Raw genomic sequence first — 27,941 nt, forward strand, 5'->3', positions numbered from 1 at the left:
ACGTAATTTTCTACCAGGATCGATATAAGCACAATTAAGAATTTAGTTATTCAACTTTATTATTAAAAATGTTATCAATTTACTTATCAAACCCAACTTACTATAAATTAAAATAAATTTTTATCCAATACAAAATTTTAAATTATTCTTTATTTTAAATATATTTAAATTATTATTATTATTTAATATATTTGAATAAATAAATAAATTATTCACACAAAATATTTGTGAAAATCAATTTTTCACATATATCTATTTATATATATTTTTACTATTAGACAAAGATAAATGAATTATATCAAACTGAATGTTAAATTTGTTCACAAGCATCTAATATAACAACTACACACTCATAGTCATTAACCCATTAAATGCAAATAAAATTTAAAATTTAAAATTCATATTCAAACATTAAACTATGTACTGATTAACAAATTAATTTTACAAAACATATAAATTTATAATGCACCATTTTAAATTAGCAAACTTTAACATTTTCAAGATATAAAATTCAAAGATTATTATTTTCCTTATGATCGACACACTGTTCCAAGGCTGGAAATTCGATCAAAATATGTAGAGAGCTTTCTCAGCAGAATAAAGAACATCTTTACATAATGAACTAAACTAGCATCATCCATTGATGAGCAAATGGAAAAAAATGATACATGAAAAGCTCACTTTCAAACAATAAAATTAATGTTTGGATGGAAGAATCATACAACCACAATGTTGTGTGCACTTCTTTACAAAATTGAAGATCAAGATGTAATAATTCACGTTGCAATTTTAAACATTAGAAAAATGTATCTGAACATCAATATCAAAGGCAAAAGAGCACCCTAGTAAATAAAATTTGTTTGTAAATATGAACAACAGAATCAGAAACAAAAAGGAAAAGGACAAAAACAATAGCTTACATAAAACCACCCCTTGATTGGTGAAGGATGACCAATAAATAAATCTGAGTCCAAAGTATAACACAATGACTGACCCCTTTCCAAAGACAAGTAGAATTCCCTCAATAATAATCATACACTATACACTCTATACCTGGCTGATGCTATGCTTAGGAAACAATTCCTCAAACAATAGCTGCTCCATGAAAGACAGATGACTCGTTTCTCACTGTAATCCAAGAATGGAAAATAGAGGACAACTCCACGCATCATGAAGTTGCCAATTCTACAATAAAAACTTCAACAAAACTTATCGAAGATAGCAGCACATGTCCTACCATGTATCTATCATCTTGTTTCTGGAGAATATAAAAAATTAGGAGCCAAGTACCATGATAATTATCCGAGTTGCACAGCCGATGGTGTTTTGAGCACTTCGCACCAAAAAGAATCAAGGATAACATAACCAGATTCAGTCTTCGTCTACTAAAGGAATGATCACGACCATAGCAACTGGAAAATTACCAATGTGGCAGATATACCAATATATCACTAATTTGAAGTCTTTTCCAGCTTCTCTTTTTCAATCTCCACCTTTCTCTGTTCAGCATGTTGAGCGATACCACTAGCCAGAGCCTGATAGTGGAAGTCCAATGACCTGGTTAGGTTCTGAAACCTAGCAGGATTGGCTGATTGCACAGCTGCAGACATTAATACCATTGATGTCAAATATTTCTGTTAAGAACGCAATGAAAAGCATACATCAAACAAAATGCCAGATGAGAAATAAAGCTTACCTTGGATAGTATCCATGAAGAAAATAAAAGGGTCCACTTCATCAATTGGTGATTGCAACTCCTCATCGTCACTGTAATCATCATCAGAGTCATCATCATTGTTTGGCTGGAACCCTCTTGCCTGATTTTGCAGAGACCATTTTAAAAGAGAAGCAAGAAGGGGAAAAAAAGAAAAAATAACAGAGGAAACCTCAGAAAGCTAAAAGAAGAAACAGTACATTGCATAAATACTTAAATTCCATGTTTATGAATGTAGTAATGAAAACCATAAGAGACAGATGAGATTAAAATTAGCTATTGATGAGGTCAAGTTCAGGACAGATCAATTATTACATCTCAGTCAGGCATAGACAGTGAGGTAGGTAGGGTAATGCCTAACCGAACAGGTTGTGCATATTACCATTGGGATAACACGGAATTTTCATCCCTAATACGAGCATGCAGTCAAATGTTCAAATGAAAATGCTAACAACAGAACGAGAAATAGATAAGATCAAGAAACCTCTGCTGCTAGTTTTTGGAGCTTTTGACTATTGGCTTCATCCCCGCCCTCAGCATCATCTCCCATTTCTTTGTCAGACTCATCCTCATCTTCGTCATCGTCATCAAATCCATCCATGTCATCATCATCATCATCATCATCGGCATCATCCTGCTTGTTAGCTTCTGCTCAAGCATATTAAGGAAAGTTACCAAATAATCAACTCAAACAACCTCCCCGTTTATATCATCTCATACCAGATAAAGGTTTTAAGGTTTTAAAGGATGGCAAGTTATAAACGGGTGATTACTTTTTATTGAGCTCTGACCCGTTTAATCCAAATCTGATCACCACCCGTTTAATAAACAGGTCAAAATTTTCAATCTACACACAACATATTTATGAACAAGTTGACACATCAGTTACCCATTCAATTAAACGAGTTAGATAAGTGTGAATACGACCCATTTAATGAACGGGTCATATGGCACAACCCATTTAGAAAAACTTAAACAAATTTTAAATACAAACTATATAGCAATCATTTTTAATTGTAAAAAATATAAAATATAATCTACATGATCTTATGTTATATTATATTATATAATTATATATATATAAACCGGTTGACCCATTGATGACTCAGCATTGACCCATTTATTTGCAAGTCATAAACAGGTGGAACCCGTTTATGTCCCGAACACATTTAGGTCAAACCCAAAACCCAGGAAACTGCAAGTTAGGTCAAGTCGTGACAAAAAATCAAAGAAAATAACATGTGGCATCAATAAATTTTGATTATGCAGACTATCCTACTAATAAATACGAGTGATGGTTAGATAAAGAGAAAAGATAATAAACACATAAGAGCTAAGTTATAGCAGTAATATACGCTAATGGATACATCAAGATAAGAAAAAATGTATAAAAAAGGGCAGTCCGGTGCACAAAGCCCCCGCTATACAAGGTCCCGGATAAGGATCCATTGTACGCAGCCTTACCCTACTTTTTACAAGAGGTTGTTTCTAGGATTCGAACCCGTGACCTTTTGGTCACAAAGCAACAACTTTACCGCTGCGCCAAGGCTCCCCTTCACAAAGCAACAACTTTAAGAAAAAATGTATGCTATTAGAAAACTTCTACAACCAAGAAACAATAAGAAAACCAATCATTGTTGAACAAACAAAAAACTGAAACCATATAAGTCTGTCCTGGTAGCTTATGTGCCTTACCAGCAACCTGATCTTTGTAAGAAACAAGAAGATCGAGTGTTGCTTTGAAGACTCGTTCAAATGCTTCTCCTGGCAACTGATCAGCTGGAAGACTCAGAACTGAAGTCAATCCCAAACAGGAAACTTTTTTATCATGTTCCCTGCAATTAGAAATGGCTAATTAGTAACCAGACTGATTGACCATAATAAAATGATTCCAACCTTTTAAAATTGGCACGCAAACCACTCTTCTTCACTTCCTGTAGCATCTGGAACCAGAGATTGAAAACCTCTGCAGCAACCCCAAGCTTATGTAGTAGCCCAAGTGTCAATATGGGATTGTAATAAAAAGCATCTGCAATCTGCAAAAACAGCAAATCTCATTGCAACATAATGGAGATTTGACATCGGTATCAAAACTTGAGCAAATTTAGTGAATGAAATCCAAGACAATGAGCCATAAGCTCATTATACTATTGCAATATGAATTTCAAAGATAATATGGCACAATTTTTTGAACAAATATATAACTATAGCGAACATTAAGAAAGTCGCAGACAATATGATTTACAGGAAATACAAGATGAGGATATTAACAAAAAAATAATTCAAGTGTCTCTAAATAAAACACCATGAATGTTGCAGACGATAGGATTCTCAATTAAGTATCAGAGGGCATTTACAAGAAAACAATACAAACGTCTATCTATATAAGGTTAGCAAAAAAAGCTAAACGAAATAATTATTCTTTTGTTATCTGTTCAAATAGATGATGACTTTTCAAATTCAGTGTTGTCTCTCTATATAAGGGTGAGGATTGTAACTCTGGAAATTCTATGTTGTTGTCCGTCTAACAAGAATTTGGTTCATTGAGAGCAGTGAATTGAGTAACTAAAAATGTAGACAATGTAAAATCAATATTCCAAAACATAATTATCTAGTTTGCATAGCCAGTCGGAGCATGCAACAAAAACAAGCCACATGTAGGATCATTGAATTGGCTATATAAATTCAGCCTGGCCATTGATCTTTGCAGAACAAAGCATCTTCAGCAATAACCAAGTCCTTTACAGCCTTTTCTCTTTTAGTTCTGTTTTTAAAAAAATCTGCAATCTCCATTGAGCACTGCTTCCATCGCTCACCACTGCAGCAAAGGCATCAAGCAATTGTTGCCATTCCTAGTATAAAAGACAATTATATGCTGAAGTTTTAATCCCCAGTCAAATGGTATAATTTCGGTAACATGTTTTACTACTTGGCATGCTTTGACACACATCTAAGCGTAACAAGATGAATTTAGATGAGTTTTACTCGTTTAATACACTTTTTAATTAATTAATTTACTTATAAAATAAGATTATAGGAATTAGATAATTTAAAAATAATAATCTTATATTATATAGCATACTTAATATGTGGTAAAGCATGCATAGATGAATTCAGATGGGTATGTCATTTTTTCACCTAGATTTTTAAATTTTAATAACTATTAATTAAATAGTTGAATTAGAAATGATTTCAATCAGATTTACTTCAATGCATATCTAGATGAGTTCATATAATGAATTAAATTAAAAGTTTGGAGTAGAAAGATAAAAAAAGAGAATAAATATTACTTGAATTCATCTTGTGGTGTATCCTAGCATGTTGATGTGTGCCAAAGTATCAGGATGGAATGATAAAACATGGGTTGCACAAGAGAAATTGCTCTTTACCAAATAATATTAGATTTCATTAATTTACCAAATTAGTACATTTTATCTGTGTACTACACGGAATTGGACAAAATTGTATCTAGAAAAATTGCCATGGCATGTTTTAATAGCCAACATTATTAATATTGAAAGCGACATTCTATTTAAAGTCTTTTGTATTTTATATAGCTGCATTGGCATTGTTATTTCACATGGTATGGTCATATATGCAAAATCATGTATTATTTTATGTTTAATTAGTTGGTCTAAAGAAAACTAATATATATAAGCTATAACCAAGTTAATACTAGGAATAGATGAGATGTGAACTTGTGAAGCATATAACCCATATCAACAAATTTAATAAAAAGGAAACCATTCCTCAAAAAGAAAAAGAGGCACAAGTGTAAGGGAATTATCTTGGTTTATTAAAGATGAGACATTTGTATGGCGGTTGGCGTACCATTAAGCACAGAGCTTCACATTCACTTGCCCTAAATATACAATACTTATGGTCTTATTTGTAATATCTTTATTAATCAATAAAATATAAAAATAACGAGGGTTGCCTAGAATTTTAGAGGAGAAAAGCTAATTTTTCTCTCAACATGCTATTAGAGCCTCATCCTTTGCCTAACCTATCTCCAATGACCGGTTTGATCATCCATATGCTCATAAGAGTCCCATCCATGAGACATTTTTCAGCTTTGTCCTTCTTGCAAGTGCCAAACAACAGCAAACATCACCACAACCTTCTCATAAATCCTAGATGACACTGAGACTCGCTTTGATTTTTGCACAAGTTCAAGGAGATGTGAAGTATATAGAAGCTATAACCAAGTTAACACTAGGAATAGATGAGATGTGAAGTATATAACCCATATCAACAAAATTAATAAAAAGGAAACCATTCCTTGTAAGGAAAAAGAGGCACAAGTGTAAGGGAATTATCTTGGTTTATTAAAGATGAGACATTTGTATAGCGGTTGGCGTACCATTAAGCACGAAGCTTCACATTCACTTGCCCTAAATATACAATACATATGGGCTTATTTGTAAAATCTTTATTAATCAATAAAATATATAAAAAAAGAGGGTTGCCTAAGATTTTAGAGAAAAGCTAATTTTTCTCCCAACATGCTATTAGAGCCTCATCCTTTGCATAACCTATGTCCAATCACCGGTCTGATCATCCATGTGCTCACAAGAGTCCCATCCATGAGATATTTTTCAGCATTGTCCTTCGTGCAAGTGCCAACCAACGCCAAACATCACCACAACCTTCACAAAAGTCCTAGATGACACTGAGACTCACTTTGATTTTTGCACAAGTTCAAGGAGACAACGTCCTTTGAATGAGCCCTAAACGTCATTTCTTTCTTTGACGACTATGCATCTCCAACGGACAATCTGGCTGCCTCTGCATTGGCAGCACAGAGGCTTCGTCTTGCACAACAGAAACTCAAAGAGCACAACCAATATCCTAATTAGATCTGTTCAGCAGCTGACCGAGATTAAAACCAAGTTTTCAGCCCAATCTGCTAGTTGGTCCAGCAGATTAATTAAAGCCCAATTTCAGAAGCTAATTTTCAGCTCATTTCGGTGTGACTTCGTATTGTGCGAGTTCCTTTGGTATGTGTTCTCTTCATGTGCTTCATCATATACACCTCATGTGGGTTTTCTTTTCATCTCTCCACATGTCATTCCAAAGATTCCAAGCCAGCTTGCCTTAGTCTCTCTCTAAGCGCTTCATTCTGCCATCTAAAGCAAAATCTCACTCTGCATGCATACCACAAAGGCCTCAAGACAGATTCGTTCCCTTCTCTCCACATGCTTCATTCTATATATCTTAAACGGGATCAATCCTCCTCTCCCCATGTGCACCATTCCTTGAACATCATGTCAAATCAATCTTCCCTATGAGCATCATTTTACAGACATCTCAACTAGATATATCCTCTTTATCTGTGTCTCATTCTCTAGACATGAATATATTTGTAATAAACTGGTATCTACAATAGATTCGAACTAACTTGAAGGCAAGCACTAGGAATTTATATGTAAATATATAAGGAGAAATGGGTATTAACAATATCCTCTGTTCGGCAATAATATATAAAGGTAGTGAGAAATTCGTAGGGTTCGAGAGGAGGAAACATAATTTTTCCCTCAATACATGTAGTGGAAAGAGTGAGAAATGAATATTAATCACATTTCAATTATGGTTAAGCTTCCTACGGAAGCTTACCAATTGTGCCCACTAATTTTTAAAGATGTTTACACCAAAACAATCTCTTGCAAAGCAAGCAGGGGAAGGATGCATACAATAAACACTTCTTCAGGATCCCACATTGGTGGAAGTTTTTTGCACCGGGCTGCCTTTTTTGCATAGAGATTTAACCTAATTTGAACTTTAATATCCATGTCAAGTTTAAACTATTTTATGGCTTTTTAAAATCCTTATGATAATTTAAATTGTGACAGAAAATTTCGAATCATGTCGTAGTTTCAATTTATGATTGAAACAATACAATTTCAGTATCGTACTAGTGCCGATACGCCTTCGGTACTTTTTAAATTTAAATATATTAATAAAAAAATATTTTTATTAATATTTAATTGTTATAGATGTTTACTATAGAATTATATTTCAGATGTTGAATGTTGAATTTAAGTTTTTATATTATCTTGTTAAATGTTTGACGTTTATTGAGTAAAAGTCAATTTAGGATTAACTAAATACTACCAAGTAAACATGGCAGTATCTAGTAGGTTTAACTAGATTTAATTTGGATTTATTTTATCAATTTAATATTGAACCAATTTATATATACAATAATTTAGTTCATTAGCAATAAATTTTTTTATAAAGTTAGAAATTATATTATATTTACTTAATATTTTTTTTATCTTTCTTAATAATTTGTCTCCTAAATATATGAAATTTACTCTCCATGTTGACCTCGTGGACATATAACCTCGTGGACATATAAAGAAGGGGGGAAAATAATAACCATTCTTTCTCTAGTTTGTGAAGAGATGAACAAGAGATAAAAATTAACTATCCTTAAAAGTTTTTTCCCTCTCTGTTGACCTTCATGAACAGATAGAGGAGAAAAAATAAATGAATAAAGAAGGGGAAAACCTAACTAGGAAAAAAATTAATGAATGAGAGAGAACAAATTAAAGGCAAAATATTGTAGGGGAAAAGAATTACTTGTTTAGAAAATAATTGTTTTGTCTAAATAAAATTGGAAGAAAAAAATCGCCACCCACAACCTAATGGAGGCGACTGCGGGCCTCGTAAGGCTACCGTCACAGTGCCGATACCAGTGTTGGTCAGAGAGGAAAATGATAAATTCTGCATGTGGTCGGCACTTATAACCATGGCTGGAGGTACAATAAATGTTAAATAAATTTTCATTCTCACTACATGTGCACAGAAACAACTTCACAACATATCAATGCAAACACTTATAAAAAATTTGCAAAATAACCTTTAGGTAGAGATTAACTATCCATTGTTTGTTGTGCTCCAATGGTACCAGAATGTAGATTAGGATTCTCATGGTCACTAGAAAACAAACTCTCCTAGAAACTCAAGAAGTTTCTTAAATTGGGAACATGCATAGAAAACTAAATTGGAAACGTGCATAGAAAAATCTAAAGATCATAAGTACAGAGCTTTACTATGAATGAACCTATACAAATAAACAATAAACCAGAGGGATAAGAATATGCACCAATATTGAATTTCTTACCACTAGCATCAAAAGGCACTTTAAATAAGGCCTCTCTGCTCGACGCAATCGTTCGATGGTGATCCTTAAATAAGGCTCAACCCAGTGATCTACTTGTCCTTTACAATTTTGAAATACAACTTCAATTAGCTTAGGAGCAGGCTCAATATCAGCATCGTCAATGTTTTGGTCCGACATTATCTGCATTGAATCACCATGTGTTTCTTGTCATTAGCATATAAAAAAAATCACAGTCCCCAACCATTTGACAGAGTTGAGTCAGCTGAAAATAATGTAGAATATTAAAATGATATATGCCTTTTCTTTTAAGTTATTAACTTACAGATGAAAGAGTTTTCCACAAGCTTTGCTGGTAGTCAGGGTCTTTGCATGTCAAAAAATGTGATGTACTCCTGGATATGAAATTGTCCAACGGAACAAGAATATCTTCAAGAAAATAGAACCAGTAAAAACCAATACCAAGGAAACATCTTGATGTGCAAATAGGAATGAAACTATTTGCAATGAAAACATACGCAATCATAACAAGGAATAGAATATAATAATATTTTTTCTAAAAATTTAATGCAAAGGAACATAACTAAGATCATAATTAACAACTATATCAGTGTCCTATAATAAATCGTTATAGGAAAGGAAGAGAACCATTATGAAACAATGTAGACAAAAATTGGCATATTAACATATGTTCCTTGACTAAAAGCATAAAAAAGCCAAACAAAATATCAAGATAATATCCAAGTGCTCAAAGACAGACAGAATAATAACCACAACAATAGAACCCTGATATCCACTGAATAGATGGATACTAAAAATAAGCGGATGTTGAAAGCATGTTAAGGTACTACAGGACACATTCATAATGGATATCTGGAAGACAAATGAAATTTTAGCGATGCATGAAGAATAACTGATAAAGATTACAAAAGATAATGTCATGCGTGACATGCTAGGTTAATCTTGATGCTAAAATGCAAAAGACGAGAGTGAAAGAACATGACACATGAGTGACTTGATATGAAAGCAAAGACTTACTATCAAAGAAATCTATAGCCCAATCTCCAAGTGCATCCACAATTAAAGACCAAAGGCTCCACATCTCCAATGAAATTGTTGGTGAGTAAAATGTCAGATAGGAGACTATTTCCAGAACTTCTTCGAAAACATCTGCAAGAAACAAAGTAGAAGTATTATCTCATTATAATCTGAAAACTAAAGAGAAAACTAAAGAAAGCTTTTTTTATTTGGATTTTTGGATTTCTCTCCTTCCCCTATACTATTTTTGGGCTGTAAAAAAAATTTTAGAAATACACCTATAGTTTAAGAAAATTCAAAATCCTCATTGGCATACAACATGGAGCGTGCAACTTACATTATCCCTTCACTCAAACCTGTCTTCAGAAACTATAGCTATACAAATCCCAAGCTTTTACAAAAATGATTACTCAATTCAAGACAATCTCAAATATATGAACAATGTTTTTAACTCCTACCAACTCAAATGTCAGAGGTAAAGATTATATGACAATACATAGAATATGGAACACAGCCCTTCATGAAAAGCAGAACGAATTAACTATGTGCCTTGGCAGCCCACGCTTTACACAAGCTAAATTATTCATAATCAAAATGGTGAATTTGAAAGAGGGAGTTAACCAGCCCTCTTCTGTGTCATTCAATTCAGACCTAAGCAACCAACATCCATGTCCTTGGATAAAATTATAGATTAAATAGGATTCTGTCTTGAATTAAAGCTACAATTACAGTGATAAGCTGTACATCACCATTTTATTACCATTTATGGATTGATGATAGTTTTGGAGTTAAACTAAAGCAAGCGGAAATACACTTTTGAACAGAGCACAATAATAACAATTAATATTTATTTGAGTAGCATAACAATTGGTTCTGTCATTCGATGATGAAAACTCAAAAGATAAATAAGTTGCAATTTATATAGTTGTGCCATGGAGTGTGTTTAGTTTGCAATCCACAAAACACAATATTATTCAAATCTATCATTCTTTGGCTCTCTCACACTATATATATATATATATATATATATATATATATATATATATATATATATTTCCAGACCGGAAAGATACGGTTTTAGTATCGTATCGTGCCGATATGATTTCGTTATTTTTTTTATTTATATATAGTAATTAGTAGATAAATATGTTTATTGTATATAATTTAAAAATACGTTATATATTGATTTTATATAAGTCCTCCATTATTTAACAACTTGTTATAAAAATCAATTAAATATATTTTTCTTTAAAGAAAATTGATCTATCAATAACTCGAATTAAAATTGATACATTATAATATGTTACCTTACTAATACCAAAAGGAGTGACGTGAATTAGAAGTATTGATTCTCATAACATTCTATTTAAGTTAACTCTATAGTTCTCCATCATCTAGATTAAATAATCATAATTATATAAATTAATACAAAGATGTTATTTTATATATAATTATATATAAATTAACTATTTATTCATTTAATTAATTATTAATTTAAATAATATATATTTAAAATAGTAAAAAAATATATCAAAATATCAATTAAACATTAAAAAAATATAAAAAATAAAAAATAATAAACAAAATTATCAGAATATAAATTTGATTTATTAGAATCTTTTAGAATTTTTAAATAAAATTTAAAATAGTAAAAATAATTTCAGATTATCAATTAATAAAATTAATATTTTTTAAAAAAAATAAATATATTTTTTATATATTTTATTGAGATAATTTAATTAGGATTTATAAAAATCTCTTTGAAATAACACACTTAAGTTGGGAATTGTTTGAATTAAATAAATCACAATTTTAATCTACCGGCGTCCCAAAAATGTCCCGCGATGCTTCTGACGGCTCTGGAGGGGCATCTTGCGACGTCTCTGACCCACTTCTGTCGCGCGACGCGTGAGCAACGCGCGGATGATGCACACAAAATTTGAGAGCATACTATGCCGATTTCGCTCCCCTACCGGAATGGTCAAAATGGTCTATGCCGCCTAGCACAGTATTTCAATCATTGGTCTTGATATGCTACTTACCTTATGGTGCTCACCTTGTGAACACCACGTGTATTTTTTTTTATTTCTTTAGCTTTAATACGATAACTCAAACCATAAACCCTAAATTCGAAACCCTAGGCTCTAAAAAAAATAAAGAAAAAATATATATACTTGATGCTCACAAGAGATAAGTAGGATAACATTCTTGTGTGTGTCTACATATAAAACCAAAAAAAAAATTACACGCTCACCTTGTGAGCACTATAAGGTAAATAGGGTCTCAAGATTATAAATATAAATTCTAAACCCTAAGCTCTAAAACAATAAAAAATATATATATACTTGGTGCTCACCTTGTGAGCACCATAACCATAAGGTAAGTATGGTAACAGTCTTTTATAAATATATATATAAAACCACAAAAAAAGAATTATACATGGTGCTCACCTTGTGAGCACCATAAGGTAAGTAGGGTATTAAGACTATATATATATATATATATATATATATATATATATATATATAAAAGGTAATTTTTTTAAAAAAAATTATTTAACTTTAATACTATAACTCAAACCCGAAACACTAAATTCTAAACCCTAAACTCTACAAAAATAAAGAAAGAGAAATATACTTGGTGCTCCCAATGGGAGCACCGTAAGTTAGGTGGGGTATAAGCACCATAAGGTAAGTAGGGTAACATTCTCGTGTGAACCAAAAAAAAAATTACACATGGTGCTCACCTTGTGAGCACCATAAGGTAGTAGGGTATCAAGACTATATATATATATATATATATATATATGAGAGAGAGAGAGAGCCAAAGAATGATAGATTTGAAAAATATTATTTTGTGGATTGCAAACATAACACACTCCATGGCACAACTATATTTCTCTCTCTTTCTCACTCACACACTCAACAAACATTTACTGTCATCCATGATCACATGTTTAACTAACACTCACTAGCATTTGCAATAAGCAAAATAGTTACCTTGGCCATCTGTAGTCAACATCTTCTGCAGTATAGGCAATAAAGTAGGCTCAATTTGGACAAAGAGATGGGGAAGCCTGTTAACAGATTCAAGAATCGTGCTTATGGCACGTAAGCATCCAACAGCTGCTAATGCACCTGAGTCATCAGCATCATCATCTGATTCAGATGAGTCGAGACACCTCCAGAATGCAGAAGCCTACAAAGAAAATATCAAGAAGGATTTCATAAAGAAACTGAACAAAATAAATTGTTGTTGATATGCAATCAAATTACCAGATTCTGACATAACCCAATAGCATAAGGTGCCATCTCTTCACCAAATCTGTCAACGATGGTCTCAAGAGTTAAAACAAGGTCCTCATTCTCCACTTCGTTCATAAGTTTAAAGAATTCTGCAGAGGCAAAATTGCTTTAAGAGACCTAATTATGAGTATAAGAACTACAAAGCTTAGAGTGTAATATCGCATTGATAAACAATACAGAGAGAGGTAGAGAAGGAACTACTTAGGTTGAAAGATCCAAAATAATATATATATATATATATATATATATATACATGCGCACACACAGGATTAATAGGGTGAATGATCCAAAATAATTTTCCATACTTTCTTTTATAACTGCAAATCATATATCATATAGTGTATGTGATAAGATAATGTTGGGATAAAAATAGAAGGAACATACCATCAAGTAACTGAGGGAGAATTGGGCGTATCTCATTTAGATCTGTAAGAGAAACAATACAATCAGAAAATTAGTTGTCCTTGTTTACTAGGGAAGACTGGAAACTAGGAAGACAGAAAATGGGGGAGAGACAGAAATGGAGAAGAAAACACCTAATCTTGTTCACTTTGGGAGAATGAAAAGATAGGACAAGTTCGATATATAATTTTTTCAAACCTATCCTTCCCCAACTTCTTTCAGCTTACTCCCTCTCTTCCTACTAATCTTCCTTATCCTCCAAACATCAGTCTCTAGTGGTCTGGCTCCTTGCCACATCCTTCACCCTCCTCAAATCTCTAGTGGTCTTCCAGATTGCACATTCTGGCTCATCGCCACATAACATTGATTGGCATATGCCACTCACAAGAGATCAACACACTAAAAAAGAGCTCACAGAACAACAATAACTGCCTTTGGCACACAGGTGTCCTTTCAATTCCACTCAAGGGAGCTTGCTGGCACAAACAAGCATTCCACAACAACAGCTTGCCCTTGCGAGAGACCCCTTATGACCTCCTCAGCTCAGGGAGGTCATTTCATACGACACTCAATCTCACAGAATGTTAGCAGGAAGAAGATGAACAACCAATGTAATAGACATGCACGAATAGGAAGAGCACGGTAGGATGGCTGGGTTCCCTTTTTCTTCATTTTTCAAAAAATGAATTAGAAAATAAGGAATACAAGTTGATCCCCCCACTTTTTTATCTTACATCAACCTTCTCTCCAAGTAAATAAATCTCAATATATCTCATTTGAACCTCTTCTGAACTTAACCTCTTCCAAGATTTTTCTACAAGTAAATAAGGCCTTCATGTCAAGTAAATAAATCATATTTAATAAACTAACCTACGCATGCCTCAACAAAAGCACGCAAAGCAAAGACTGAATCAACACGCACAGGAAGCTCTGGATCTTTAAAGCCAGCAATGACACAATGAAACACTCTGCGGAAATTGTTCTGATCTGAGAAGTTGATATTGGCATATTGCCCTGCAACCCATGCTGCCTGATAGACCAAAAAATAAAAGGATATCAAACTAACCAATTAGCTAAATGGAAGACTTTAATCACAAGAACAGAAGATTGGCAGCATTGACAACAAAAATGTAAACTAAATTAATCAAGGATTAGCAAGAAGTAACTTTGTGAAATCTATAATAACCTGTACTTAATTTACTCAGATAAAACATCAATATATCCAGGAAATAATATGCGAGATATTTGATTGACCAAAGGCAGCAGGAGCATAGTATTCTGTCACATGAACCAGCATATCATCAATCTAGAACAAACATTATGGAAGGGAAGAAAACTAGCAATGAAGTAGACCAAGTTGCAACATAAAGAAGCCCACGGTGTTTCTAGCATAAAATGAATACTGAGGGCAATGAATTGTGAATGCAACTATACAATGATGAAATGAAATAAACTCTACCGTTCCATTGGACTATCATAAAACAAAAGTCAAATGATTTAAAAGTTAACAAAGTTTTAGAAAAGCAACCTTTGCCCGTAGATGACCAACAGGACTCGTGAATTCTGGAAGAACATGTTGAATTAGCATACGCTCAAGTTCTAACTTGTAAGGTTCTGCTTTCTTCAGTTTATGACACAAAGCTCCAATTGCTAAAAGAGCACCATCTTTCTGACGATATGGCTTAAATTCCACAGGTGCTTCATCATATCTGGTTCCCATAAACATGATTAAATGAAATGTTTCCTTGTAATAAAATTTTCATTTAAGTAAAGGATCCATAAAAAGTGTACCTCCTGAAAACATTCACAATGAATTGAATGAACTTCTCAAAGTTTGCCTTCCCACGCTTTCGCATTAATTCACTCACGAAATCCATGGCTGCAGTTCGCGGACTGTACAAGTCTTCTATTATATCTGTACAAAGGAAAATAGTATTTTGCAATCCCATCTCATGATATGAAAATTTAGAGAAAGGTAGTTCCAGTACCCAGATTTAATAGGACAGTCTAAAACTCACCATATCCCTTCCTTACATATTCATGTGGATCTTCAGTCCACAAATTCTGATCATTGTCATTGAAACACATGAGTGGAAAAACTATCTCAAAGAGAACAATGTCTAGCTGGGGTTGCAGCAACTGGTACATACTATTCTTCGGAATACTGCATAAAGCATTGGGAAAAATGAAATCAACGCTAAATGTCATCATGAATTAGTGAACTTCTATCAGAAGATGACCATGAGAAGATTTATAAAAACAATTTAAATGCAGAAAATGAATGAATTATTGCTAAAACATAATTAATAGAAGCAGCAAGAGAACAATAACTTACAGCTTAACAAAAGTGGAAATAGCATTCAAGTCATAACTTGAATATATAGAGGGGGAATGATGTTAACAAAACAAATTAGAGTTTTCTAAATGAATAAAACAGGACATAGTCAACAAGAGAACAATAATTTACAGCTTAACAAAAATGGAAATGCATGCATGACATAACTTAAATATTGAGAAAGGAAGTGGTAGTATATAACTGAAAAAAATTAGATTGTTCCAAATGAATAAAACAGCACATAATACAAGAAATATAAGTAACAAATTCTAGAGATAATACTTGTCAGCCTTTAAATTTTTTTTATCACACACAAAAAAATATTAGAACTTTCTATATATTCTTTCCCTAATAGTTTACTTCACATTCACTGTTTAATTGAACTTATTAACATTCTTTGGTGAGGATACATCTCAAACATCAGTTTCACATTCCCATCAAGGAAATGCTTATTGAATTGGAAAGAAGAATAGGCTACATGGCTAGATCCTACTTTTTCTTCACGGCCAATTTGTACAAGTTAATGGAAAAACAAATAAAAGATTAAGCATCCAACTAGCAAAAGCTGCAAAATAAAGAAGGAATAGAGGGAAGAGACTAAAATGGATATAGCACAAGAAAACATATAAAGAGTATGCAGTGGCCAAGACTTCTGTTTGCTATTTCATTGTGGTAAGGATCAGGAGATTCTTCCTTGAATTTATTTAGAGGCTTGCAAAACACAACACACTCTGCAACTAAAGATTCATAGAATAAGTGATAAAAGATGAAATAAAAGATAGTGGAAAAGGAGCATAAAAGCTCAACAATACATCTGAAAATGAATATTAAACATACAACTGTTGCAAGATGCTATTGCAGCTCCAAAAATGAATTGCAGTAAAATAATGACACTTATCTCACTGTAACAGGCAAAAATTTAGATATACGACTAAAAGTATATAGCAAACTATTTCAAGGAATTACCTGTTGCCAAGATATTGAAGTAAAAGATTGGTAACTCTATCTGGTAAATATTCTCCTATCCGAACAGCATTAAGCATCTGTAGATAACATCCCAAAATTCTTCCAGCATAGTTCTTTTGAAACATTTGAGCAAATGTTTTGCTTTCTGGCCTCTGAAGTTTCACATCCCCAAACCTGTATGTCTTAATCACAAGTTAATTGAGAACAAGAAATGGCAAGAAACCTCATTCCCAAATCTGAAATCACTAACCGAGTGTATAAGCGATTTAAGATGTGAATTGTCCACTTTTTGACTTTCCACCATCCCCATGATTTTCTGACTTCTGGATCACTAGGTTGGCAGTCCAAAGGAACAGGCCTTTCCAAAATATTTAAGAATAGAACCATCCACGATCCAAACACATTGGGATCAAACAGTGGCCTTGGGATTTCTAGCTGAGAAACAAAACATCCCAATAGAGAAAATGAAATTGTTTTTAAGCATCAGATAGAAAATAAAATATAAATATTTGTGCTTAAGCATCAGATAGAAAATAAAATATAAATATTTGTGCTTACATATATGGATGACCAGAATATCTTGCATATGAGCTTAATTAGATCAGCCACTTCAATTGTAGGGTTAACAACATGAACAAGTTTATTAAATACATTAAGTAAGAGGGGAAATGTCTCTTCTATTATAAGATAAAGTGGTGTCCTCTCTTCATCTGATTTGAACCTAAAAAAGAAACAAAAAATGATAAAAGTTAATAGGCAAGTGATGGAAGAAGCATATGCACCAGCAATTTGTCATAATAGAAGCCGATAACCAGCAAAATTTTTGAAATATAACAATTTGTTTCAGATAAAACAAAAGCAATTTTGGAATGTCAATATGTATTAGATAACTACACAAATAAGTGTTTGAAAATTAATTTTTCTAAATATTAAAACTAGATTTAAGTTATTGACATATATGTTAATTCAAAAGAAAATATAAAAAATAGCATGAAATTAAATGATTATTTATCGCAATACATTGGTTAAATTTTAAGTAAATACCAAAAGATATTGAGAGGCAATATTTTATGTTTAATTATGGGAAATAGTAGATATTCAAGTAAATTTATCAAAAAAAAATTGTAAAGATGAAAGAAATATCAAGCAACATGATAAGAAAAAAGTGTAATAAAATATGATTAATATTTATTGTTGAATACTTCCAAAAATTCTCTTAATTGTAGGAATTGTGATTTATTTAGGTTAGCTTAATTATAGAGATTGTGATTGATTGTAATTAATAGACATACCATAATTATAGGATCCTTTTTCCCTCTTTATGTATATAAATACCTACATGTAAGTGGATTATTACATTGAGAAATATATGGTCTCTTTCTCTTTGACAAGGTATCAGAGTCAAGTTCTCTGACCTAATTTTTCTACCGTCCCCTGTTGCTACTTCCACATCATACTGCTGCGATTGATTTCGGCACCAATGCCATGTGTTGTCGAATTCTACGTCGATGTCCATTTTTGCCTCGGGTTCTTTATGTGACCACGGGTCATCCTAACACCAGTTTTCCTCATCTTCCGATACTTTAGCTATGACTGCTCGCAGTCGACGTCATGTGACCACAGGCCATCCTAATACCAGCTTTTCCTCATCGTCCAACACTTTGGCTATGGTTGCTCGCAGTTGTGGGTTCTTTCAAGGTCATCGCAGTGGTCGTGAAACTGATACCACCAAGAATAGTCGTTCGTGTGTTCATTGTGATCGTCCGAACCATGCCTCCGAGAAGTGTTGAACGAAGTTTGGTAAGTCTAACTAGGCTAATAATGCATCTACCAAACTATCGACTCTATCACCAGACACCGGCAGTCATGATGATATGGCCTAAGTTTCTCATACTGATTATGAGAAATTGCTTCGCTCTTCTGCCAGCATTCCCTCTGTCACTACTATCTAAGTGTCTCATGATAAGTCATGGATGTTGGATTCGGGTGCATCTACTCATATTACTATTTTCTCTTCCTCTTTTGTTTCCTCATCTTTATCCCATGTCCGTCTAACCAATGGTACCAATTCTCCGATTACGGGAAGAGGTATTGTCAGACCCACTGCAAATATCACTCTTGACAATGTTCTCTTTGCACCTAATTTTCCTATTAGTTTATTATCCATAAACCAACTAACAAAAGCTCACAACTATTCAGTATCTTTTTATCCATCCTATTGTATTCTTCAAAATTTGCACATGAAGAAGATAATTGGTGGAGGACATGAGAGTGATGGCCTATACTATCTAGATTCGGTCAATTGTGTCTCCTTATCAGTGGCATTGTCGTCTAGGTCACCCATCTTCTTCCGCTTTCAAAAGTTTAATTCCCATTCCGTTTATTGATTCTGTGAGTTCGGCAATCACCATCGTACTTCTTTTCCTTTTAGAATTGATAAGCATAACTCTTTTGCTTTTAAACTTGTTCATTGTGATGTTTGGGGACCTAGTAGAGTTGAGTCGAGAGGAGATTTTCAATATTTTATAATTTTTATTGATGATTATTCTCGCATAACTTGCTTATTTTTACTAAAAAAAAGGAGTGAAGTTCCTGAGGTGCTAACATCATTTTATAACGAAATCAAAACTCAATATTATGTTGCCTTGTGCATTTTTCGTATCGATAATGCACTTAAGTTCACTCAGAAGACAGAGTCTATATTCTGTAATTCTCATGGCATACTTCATCAAACCTCTTGTTTATACACTTCCCAATAAAATGGATTTGCTAAGCGTAAACACCGTCATATGTTAGACGTAGCTCATACTCTTCTTTGTCACATGCATGTTCCTAAGTTTTTTGGGCTAATGCTATACTCACAACTGGTTTTCTCATAAATAGGATGCCTTCTACTATGTTACATAGGGATATCCCCTTCTCTTGTCTTCATCCTAATAAATCTCTTTTCTCTGTGCCTCCTCGCATATTTGATTGTGTTTGTTTTGTTCATAATTTTACTCCTATATTGAATAAATTATCTCCTCACTCTATTAAATGCATCCTGCTTGGATATTCTCGCACCCAAAAAGGATATTGATGTCTTGATCCACTCACAAAAGGCGGTTACACCTATGTTGATGTTACATTTTTTAGTCCCAACCATACTTTTCCTCAGTGTAGCTCAGTCACATGATACATTAGCATCTCCTCCGTTACCTATCCCACCATCCATGTCTCCTTCAGATACTCCATCTCCAAAACCATTGCAAGTGTACATGAGGCGTGCTCAGCCAGAACCAGATTCATGTCCCTCACCTCCACTTACTGCAGATCCTGATGCTCCTCGCCCCTCCGATATTGATCTGTCTGTTACTCTTCGTAAAGGTATTCAGTTTTGCACTACTCATCCTTTGTCTAATCATATTTCGTTTGATTACCTTGGTCCTGCATTCCGCGCTTTTGTTGTTTCTCTATCATCTAGAGAAGTTCCAACTTCCTACTCTGAGGCTTATCAACACTCGGCTTAGCGAACTGCAATGGATGAGGAAATGTCTGCCCTTATCTCTAGTGGTACTTGGGAGTTGGTGTCTGCCCTTATTTGTCGTGGTACTTGGGAGCAGGTAGTTGCACCACCTTCTATTGATATTATTGTCTGTCGTTGGGTATTTACTCTGAAATTTAAAGCAGACGATACTATTGATCAATACAAAATTCGTCTGGTGGCCAAAAGATTTACATAGACTTATGGTGTTGATTACTTTGAGACATTCTCTCCTACTGAATTCTATTAGAGTTCTGTTCTCTTTGGTTGTCAATCAATCGTATCAGCTAGATGTGAAGAATACCTTTCTTTATGGCGATTTGCACGAGACCATGTTTATGGAGCAACCTCCAGGGTATATTGTTCAAGGGGAGAATGCTACAGTGATTTGCAGACTTAAAAAGACTATTTATGGTCTTAAACAAAGCCCCAGAGCCTGAACAAATTCAGTAATATAATCAGTGTTGTTGGCTTCAAACAATACAAATCGGATCATTCTGTGTTTGTATGACAGAGCATAAATGGGATTATCATTCTTATTATTTATGTTGATGACATCCTAATATCTGATAATGATATATGTGGGATAGACGAAACTAAAAAGTATTTGCAACAACATTTTGTGAGGGATATGGGATGTCCTAAGTATTTCTTAGAAATTGAAATTGTTCGCAACAAATCTGGAGTTTCATTATGCCAACGGAAGTATGCTACAGATTTACTCAAAGAAACTGGATTGCTTGGAATTTTGTGACGAGCTAGATATGATTGGCATATATGCTCCTGCTTAAAAGGGAGTGTTGAATACTTCTACAGATTCCCTTAATTGCAGAGATTATGATTGATTTAGATTAGCTTGATTATAGAGATTAAGATTGATTGTAATTAATAGACATACCATAATTATAGGATTCTCTTTCCCTCCTTATGTATATAAATACCTACATATAAGCGAATTATTCCGATGAAAAAAATATGGTGTCTTTCTTTTTTACATTTATAATCAAGAATGTATTTATTTTTAGGGAAACCAATCTTTCAAAAATCATTCCCATACATAAATAATATATATCTTTTATCTATATTTTATCAATTAATTTCATTCACCATATTCAAATTAGGCATAATTATTGAAGTTTAGTTAGCCGGTTAATAATAAAATCAAATGGATATTTATCAAAAAAATATATTTATATAAAATAAATTCCATTCTTTATTTTGGTATAAACAATAAGTAGCTCTTTATAACAAATGGATAGGTGGCAACAACGGAAGTGGCCATCAAAATGTGCTTTGATATAGTAATAATAGTTTTTAATATTTACATACAATTAGATACGGTTTTTATAACCAACTAATATATATTAATTATAACAAAGGCATGAATATTTAAATAATATTTTTAAAATGGTTGGCAACAAAAAGGGCGGTGGTTTTTTGAACTGTGTTATAGTTGACTAATAGATAGTTTATTATAACTGAATAGGTGTCAATAATCTCAGAAAAATCAATCATGTTCTAATGCGGGGTCTCAGAGTCTTACTTTGCTTTGCAAAAGATTGTTTCTAAGACTTGAACTCATGACCTCTAGGTCACACAGTAGCAATTTTACTGTTGCACCAAGATCCCTTTCATTTATATACATATAGATAGATAGATAAATTCCAATATAGACAACTGTGCATAATTACACAAATTTTGACTTCTCAAATGGTTCAGGATACAACCTCAGCATAAGCATTAGACAGAATAAAAGAAGTATTTTTCTTAAAGGCAAAGAAATTTGTATTTGTTTTAAATATCTATGAAATCGCCAAAAGAAGGATAATGTGATTATTTAGCATACTCACTCATATTTTCTAGCAAGAAATCGTAGGATATATAATGCTCCAAGTATTTGTTGATCTTGTGACATCAAATTGCATTTTACCCAGTGCAGAAGATTTGGCCACTTTTCTGGATAATCAGCTAGGATAATTGTTTTGATGCATTCACCAAGTTGAGCTCTGTTAATTTCAAGAAAATATTAGAGGAACAAACAATATACTACAAATGACTTATAAGTTTTCAGTACTAGGCATTTGAGGCCTAAAACTAAAGAGGCATGTCTTGAAGGCTTCACTTGCTAAAGATTTGACCATTCGAGGGTGTTGAGAAAATGAAGTTAAAATTAAATCTGCACAAGCTATTGACCTCGGAGGTGGCTTAGGATTTATTAAGTTTCAATACTTTGAAAGACAAACTATAAGAAATAGATGAAGACAAGTTTCTAAGGAGAGAAAACAAATGAGTTAATACCTAAGCTCATTGCATTATAGACTAACATGACATCTATATACTATGGATTTGCATAAATCAACATCTTCTATTAAATCAACTAAGAAGATAATATTTCATTAATCAAACTATATGAAAATATGAAAAATCCACCATGTTTGCTCTTATTTAGTATCAAACGGATAGTTTATCACAAAAGTAAATGTAGCAGATTATTGATGATGTTCCCAATAGAACAGGATTCAGTAGATCAAAGGTGCAAATAAGAAAACAACAACTAGTCTGACAAAACTCAGTTAAAACCTAACCTCAAGGTAACTCACATGCAGACATATGTGAAAGTTGTCTGCAATCAAAACCTAATTTAATCAAAGATCATTGAATTAAATTTTAATTTGCACCAACACATATTGTGTCAATGAGTCAGCAATGGGGGCAAGTCAAAACATGAAGTCATAAAAGGTGGAAATTTATATTACATAATTAATTGATGTACCTGAGCAGTGGCGGAACCTGGGCAATAAAACCAAGAATATTCTCACGAATCATGTTCTTGTCACTCTCCAATACTTCATGAGATTCACCTAAAGCAAGCATACAGCTGTCATTTTATAGTTTTAAAGCAAAGAACCAAGTCAAAAGACATAGGTCATGTTACTCCAACCAGGATCGTGAGGTGACCAGTACTTTGCCACAAAGTTTTTAAAATGAATGCTGGCAACTTGCCGTACACCAATATCACAGCTACCATCTACTATAATCTGCAACATCCTTACTAGATGTTGTGGTGTATGCTGGAACTGCACAAGAAAAGGACTCACATAGTCAAAAAGATGTAAGATTTCACTATTAAAGTAGTTCTTCATACATTTTGGCAGATACAAATATGATTCAAATCCAGTATAATGAAAATGGTGGAGAAGAAAATAAATTGTGACCATGTCAAGATACAATATACTTTGGAGAAGCAAATACAATGTATGGATAGAGTGTATACTAAAAGCCTAAGCTTTTGTATAAACATTTATAAGAATCATATTGGTCAAGTGTCTATATTTATATATACTAAATGTAGATGTTCAATTAATTTATATTGTAGAAAACATAGTGCACACACAGAAGATTGTATTATCGGTTCTTTATAAATTATAAACAGTTGCTCACGACTAAGATAGAAAGGAACAAACCATTGGAATAGTCGTAGTGTAATTAGGTATTAGTTTATCTTAACTAATAGATTACACTAGTACACTTTAAGTGTATTGAGTAGGACCATTTAAGGTAAGTTCCTTTTATACTGATTTAATAAAAGAACTAGACCTTAATTATTATGGAAGTGTGTGCTCTTAATCCTAATATAATAACAAGCACATATATTTAATATTTATTTCTGTAACTTATCAAAGGGTGAGATTTAGTTCGATAAATCAAAATGCCCGATAAGTTGGGAAATAGTGTTACTTATAGTATGACTTATTGATTATAGAAGGAAACTGTATCCTAATAATCTAGGTTGAAAATGTCCCAAGAGGAGCTCATAAAGATTGTCATGTTAAACCCTGCAGGTGGACTTAGTCCGACATGACGATAAGATTGAGTGGTAATACTTTTGGACTAAGATATTAATTAAATGAGTTGTCAGTAACTCACTTAGTTAGTGGGCATTCGACATCTTAAACACAGGGAGAATAACACACTCATAATAAGGAGTCCAAAATGTAATTTGGGATTGGTGCGGTAGTTCAATAATAATTCTTTAGTGGTATGAATTATTATTGATGAAATTAAGTTGTGTGTTCGGGGCGAACACGGGAAGTTTAATTTCATCGGGAGACCAAAACCAATTCCTCCTCTCGGTCCCTATCGTAACCTCTATATATAAAGTCTTATATCCATCCAAGTTCATCTTCTAGTTCATGTAGTTGAGGTTGCTATCCAAGTAAGTATCACATTGTTGAAATCAACGTGAACAGAACATCAACTTATGTTGGTGTTGTTTATCAACGTGAACAGAACATCAATCAACGTTTTGCTTGCCATGTGATGTCAACGTGAGAAGCAATTCACGTTTTTTGCTTGCCAATTGAGTCAACATGATTAAGTTGGAAAACTTGCCGATCACTTGCCGATCACATGGAATTAAGAGTCAACGTGATTAAATTGGAAAAACTTGCCGATCACATGAAAAGGATTTTTATTTAAAATCTTTCTTTAAAACCACGTGTTTTTAAAAGAAAGGTTTTAATAACCAACCATGAAGAGATTTTAAAAAGAGAAAATTTTATTTTAAAATTTTCTGAAGCAAATAAGGAAGTTTTAATTTTTGACGAAAACTTTCCTTATTTGCAAGACATAGTTGTGGCCGGCCATGATAAAGAGAATAAGGAAGATTTAATTAATTTTTCCTTATTAGTTCATGTCCAGGAAAATAAGGAGATTTTAATTGTAATTAAATTTCCTTATTTACCAAGATCAAGGAATATAAAAGAGGGGGTAGAGGTGCCTTCATGGTTAACAATTCTATTCTTTTTCTTCCTCTCTTTTCTTCCTTGGTGTCGCCGGCCCTATTGGTTTTCTCTTCTTCCTTTTCTTTCTTCTTCATTGACCGGATCTTGTGAACTCATGGAGCTTGAAGATGGTCGGATTTTAGCATGGAGAAGAAGGAGAGAAAGGAAGAATCCCTTAGAGCTTGGTGGTGGTGGTCGAACCACATCTATTCTTGGAATATTTGTGGTGGCCGAATCTTGCTTGGAGAAGAAGGTGGCTTAGGTGGATTCTCGTCTCGGAAGATCGTTGCCCACACAACGTCTGAGATTAGAAGAGGAATACGGTAAAAGATCAAGAGGTTATTTCCTTACAAAGAAAGGTATAACTAGTAATTATTTTCCGTATCATACTAGTTTTCTTTGTATAGTTATTTTTGGAAATACCAAACACAAGAGGCATTAGATTCTAGAGTTTTCGAATTTATTTTCGAGTTTGTGTTTTTTTTTCCCTTTGTCGAATTTGTGATTCGATTGTTTTTTTTTTTGTTAACCTAGAGTTATTTAAGGAAATTAAATATTAGTTTTCCTTAAAAGGCTTTGTCTAGGCGGTGGTGGTTGCTCCCATATCCAAGAAGGCCATGTGCCTCGCCATACAATCCTGGAAGCCAATTTTGGAAATTAATATTTAATGGAATTAATAACGTAGGTGGATTTGGATCAATAGTGTTAAGTTCCGCTTGCGATCCAAATCTAAACCATTAAGAACAGATAAGTTAAATTTGGAATCAATGATGTTAAGTTCCGTCTGCGATTCCTAATTTAATTTCTAAAGAACACAATAGGTTATTTAAGGAAAGGTTCGACACTTGTATAAAATTTTTGTACAGTGGAACCGGTACGTTTTTCCTAGGACTAACCAACAATATCTTGGAGGTTAAATATAGAATTGCTGGATTTTACTAAAAGAGACTAACAAGTAGATAAAACTCTCAAATATGATTTAGTGCTTATTAACTAAAATATCAAGAAATTGTAATTTCGTATAGCATATCCAATTGTGTTCTTTTGGTGTATCTAGTAGCTATCATAAAATAAAATTTAAAATGAATCACCAAATGAGTTCAGATAACAAAATGTGATATAATTTAAATGTCAATATTGAATTACTGCATCAAGAAAAGTACTATTCCTATAAGTACCATGTATGAAAATAGATAATTTTTCAAATAAGGGGATGAAGGAAGAGAAAAGATAACAATAGGAAATTATTTGAGATTAAAACTTGCTTGATTCTTATTGACGTAAAAATTACATTTTTTATACGTAATTGTAGTAATTCGGTTTCCTTAGTCTACAAGACTCATCCAAGCAAAGAAATCAAATAAAATTAGTTCCACTACAAATAAATATCTCTAATACCTTGACCTACAGTGGGTTGGATCTATATTAAAAATAATTACAATCGTATAACTATATAATAATTCTATGCAATTATCTATTCTTTTTTACTACAAACGAGGCTTCACTGATGTGGCAAATAAGCATGTAGCATTTACTAGTCAATTCTCACCCTATGTGGATAAACAAATATAAAGGTGAAGAGAGGATCAATTCCATATGTGAGTTAACGTTCATGCCAGGGAATGTAAAAGATAATGAACCACTTCCCAAATCTGATTTACATCCATATCACTCCACCCCCATAAAACAAGCTGTATCAAGGAATTTGGCTTTCAAGGTATTTTGACCTTGCATGCGTGTGAAAATAATAATATCAACATACTTTTGATAGGCCAAAAAAAAAATCAAAACTCTATTATTTTTATTTATAAAAAAAATATCTTCATTTTTAAGGTTAATCCTACTTTGTGTACATTGACATTTTAGCATGAACCGGCTGTTGAACTATAATACTTCAGCATACTAGGCATACAGAGAACTACCAAATATAGATTATGCAAAAAGAAAAGTCCTTCCGATGAGAGGATTCCCCCGCCACATGTAACTAATTCCTGGCAAATGGCAACCGTTTGATTGCTGAAATGAATTTATCTCACACGATAGCACTAGCAGAATCCAAATATACAATAATCATACTAGATCAAATTTTGAAACAACTTGAACACAAGTATACAGAGATAAGATCGTAGAGTCCACGATTCAACAGTAGCGAGGACAATCAACACCAGCAAAGGATAACAATCGACAACACCGAGCTGAACGAAAACCGATTGAACAGCAGAAGGAAAAAAAAACACTTCACCTGATTAAGACTCTGCTCGGCAGCCTTGCGCTCCTCCGGGATGGGGCTGAGCGCGGCGCGGAGTACAACGGTGAGGCTGGCGAGATCCATCGCGACACAGAGGGAAGCCGAACGACCACGGATTTCTCGGCCACAAGAGGTCCGATCGGCTGCGGCGCTAGGGTTTTGGATTCTGGAGGTCGGTTAGACGGCGAGACAAGCGCGATAGCGAACGACGGCGAGAGGATCTCGCCCGGAGAGGGAGGAGCAGCAGCTCGAATCGAACGAGTTAGATTTTAACTCTAGGGTTAGAAGGAAGTATTTAAGCTCGCCTCCGAAGCTCCAAGCTGTTCCAAGGTGGTTTGAACCGGCGGGGTAGGATCCGCTACAATGCACATGCAAACAAGATCGCCGTAACTGCGATCCTCCAGAAAGTAACGGTAGATCAGCAGCTTTATGGCCGGCGATTTGCTGCTCGCATTGAATAGCATCCTGACCGTGCGCGAGCGTCTAACGTCGAGCGCCCG

At 33.5% G+C, this 27,941-nt stretch overlaps 1 protein-coding gene across 1 annotated transcript; it reads right to left on the bottom strand.

Annotated features, from left to right (window-relative positions):
• Positions 1–916: 916 nt before the first annotated feature.
• On the bottom strand, positions 917–27,715 carry LOC121970205 (importin beta-like SAD2). Its single transcript, XM_042520754.1, has 22 exons — positions 27,436–27,715; positions 23,351–23,486; positions 23,183–23,270; positions 22,260–22,415; positions 17,445–17,607; positions 17,137–17,321; positions 16,887–17,060; positions 15,604–15,749; positions 15,377–15,500; positions 15,114–15,294; positions 14,456–14,615; positions 13,568–13,609; positions 13,154–13,272; positions 12,878–13,076; positions 9,879–10,010; positions 9,166–9,269; positions 8,844–9,023; positions 3,611–3,750; positions 3,410–3,549; positions 2,199–2,362; positions 1,697–1,817; positions 917–1,600 (listed from the first exon to the last, which is right to left on the bottom strand). Exons 1-22 carry the CDS (start codon positions 27,523–27,525, stop codon positions 1,452–1,454), a joined length of 3,093 nt encoding a protein of 1,030 aa, XP_042376688.1. The 5' UTR covers positions 27,526–27,715; the 3' UTR covers positions 917–1,451.
• Between the last annotated feature and the right edge of the window lie 226 nt (positions 27,716–27,941).

Source organism: Zingiber officinale, chromosome 4A (assembly GCF_018446385.1).
Source record: "Zingiber officinale cultivar Zhangliang chromosome 4A, Zo_v1.1, whole genome shotgun sequence".
Lineage (NCBI taxonomy): Eukaryota > Viridiplantae > Streptophyta > Magnoliopsida > Zingiberales > Zingiberaceae > Zingiber > Zingiber officinale.

Excerpts from the sequence above, each read along its gene's own strand:
- LOC121970205 (XM_042520754.1), bottom strand. The coding sequence starts at position 27,525 with ATGGATCTCGCCAGCCTCACCGTTGTACTCCGCGCCGCGCTCAGCCCC. Across the intron at positions 15,295-15,376 it reads ATTGTGAATGTTTTCAGGAG|ATATGATGAAGCACCTGTGG; the intron begins GTACACTTTTTA and ends TATGGGAACCAG. Across the intron at positions 9,270-9,878 it reads GGCTATAGATTTCTTTGATA|ATATTCTTGTTCCGTTGGAC; the intron begins GTAAGTCTTTGC and ends ATTTTCTTGAAG.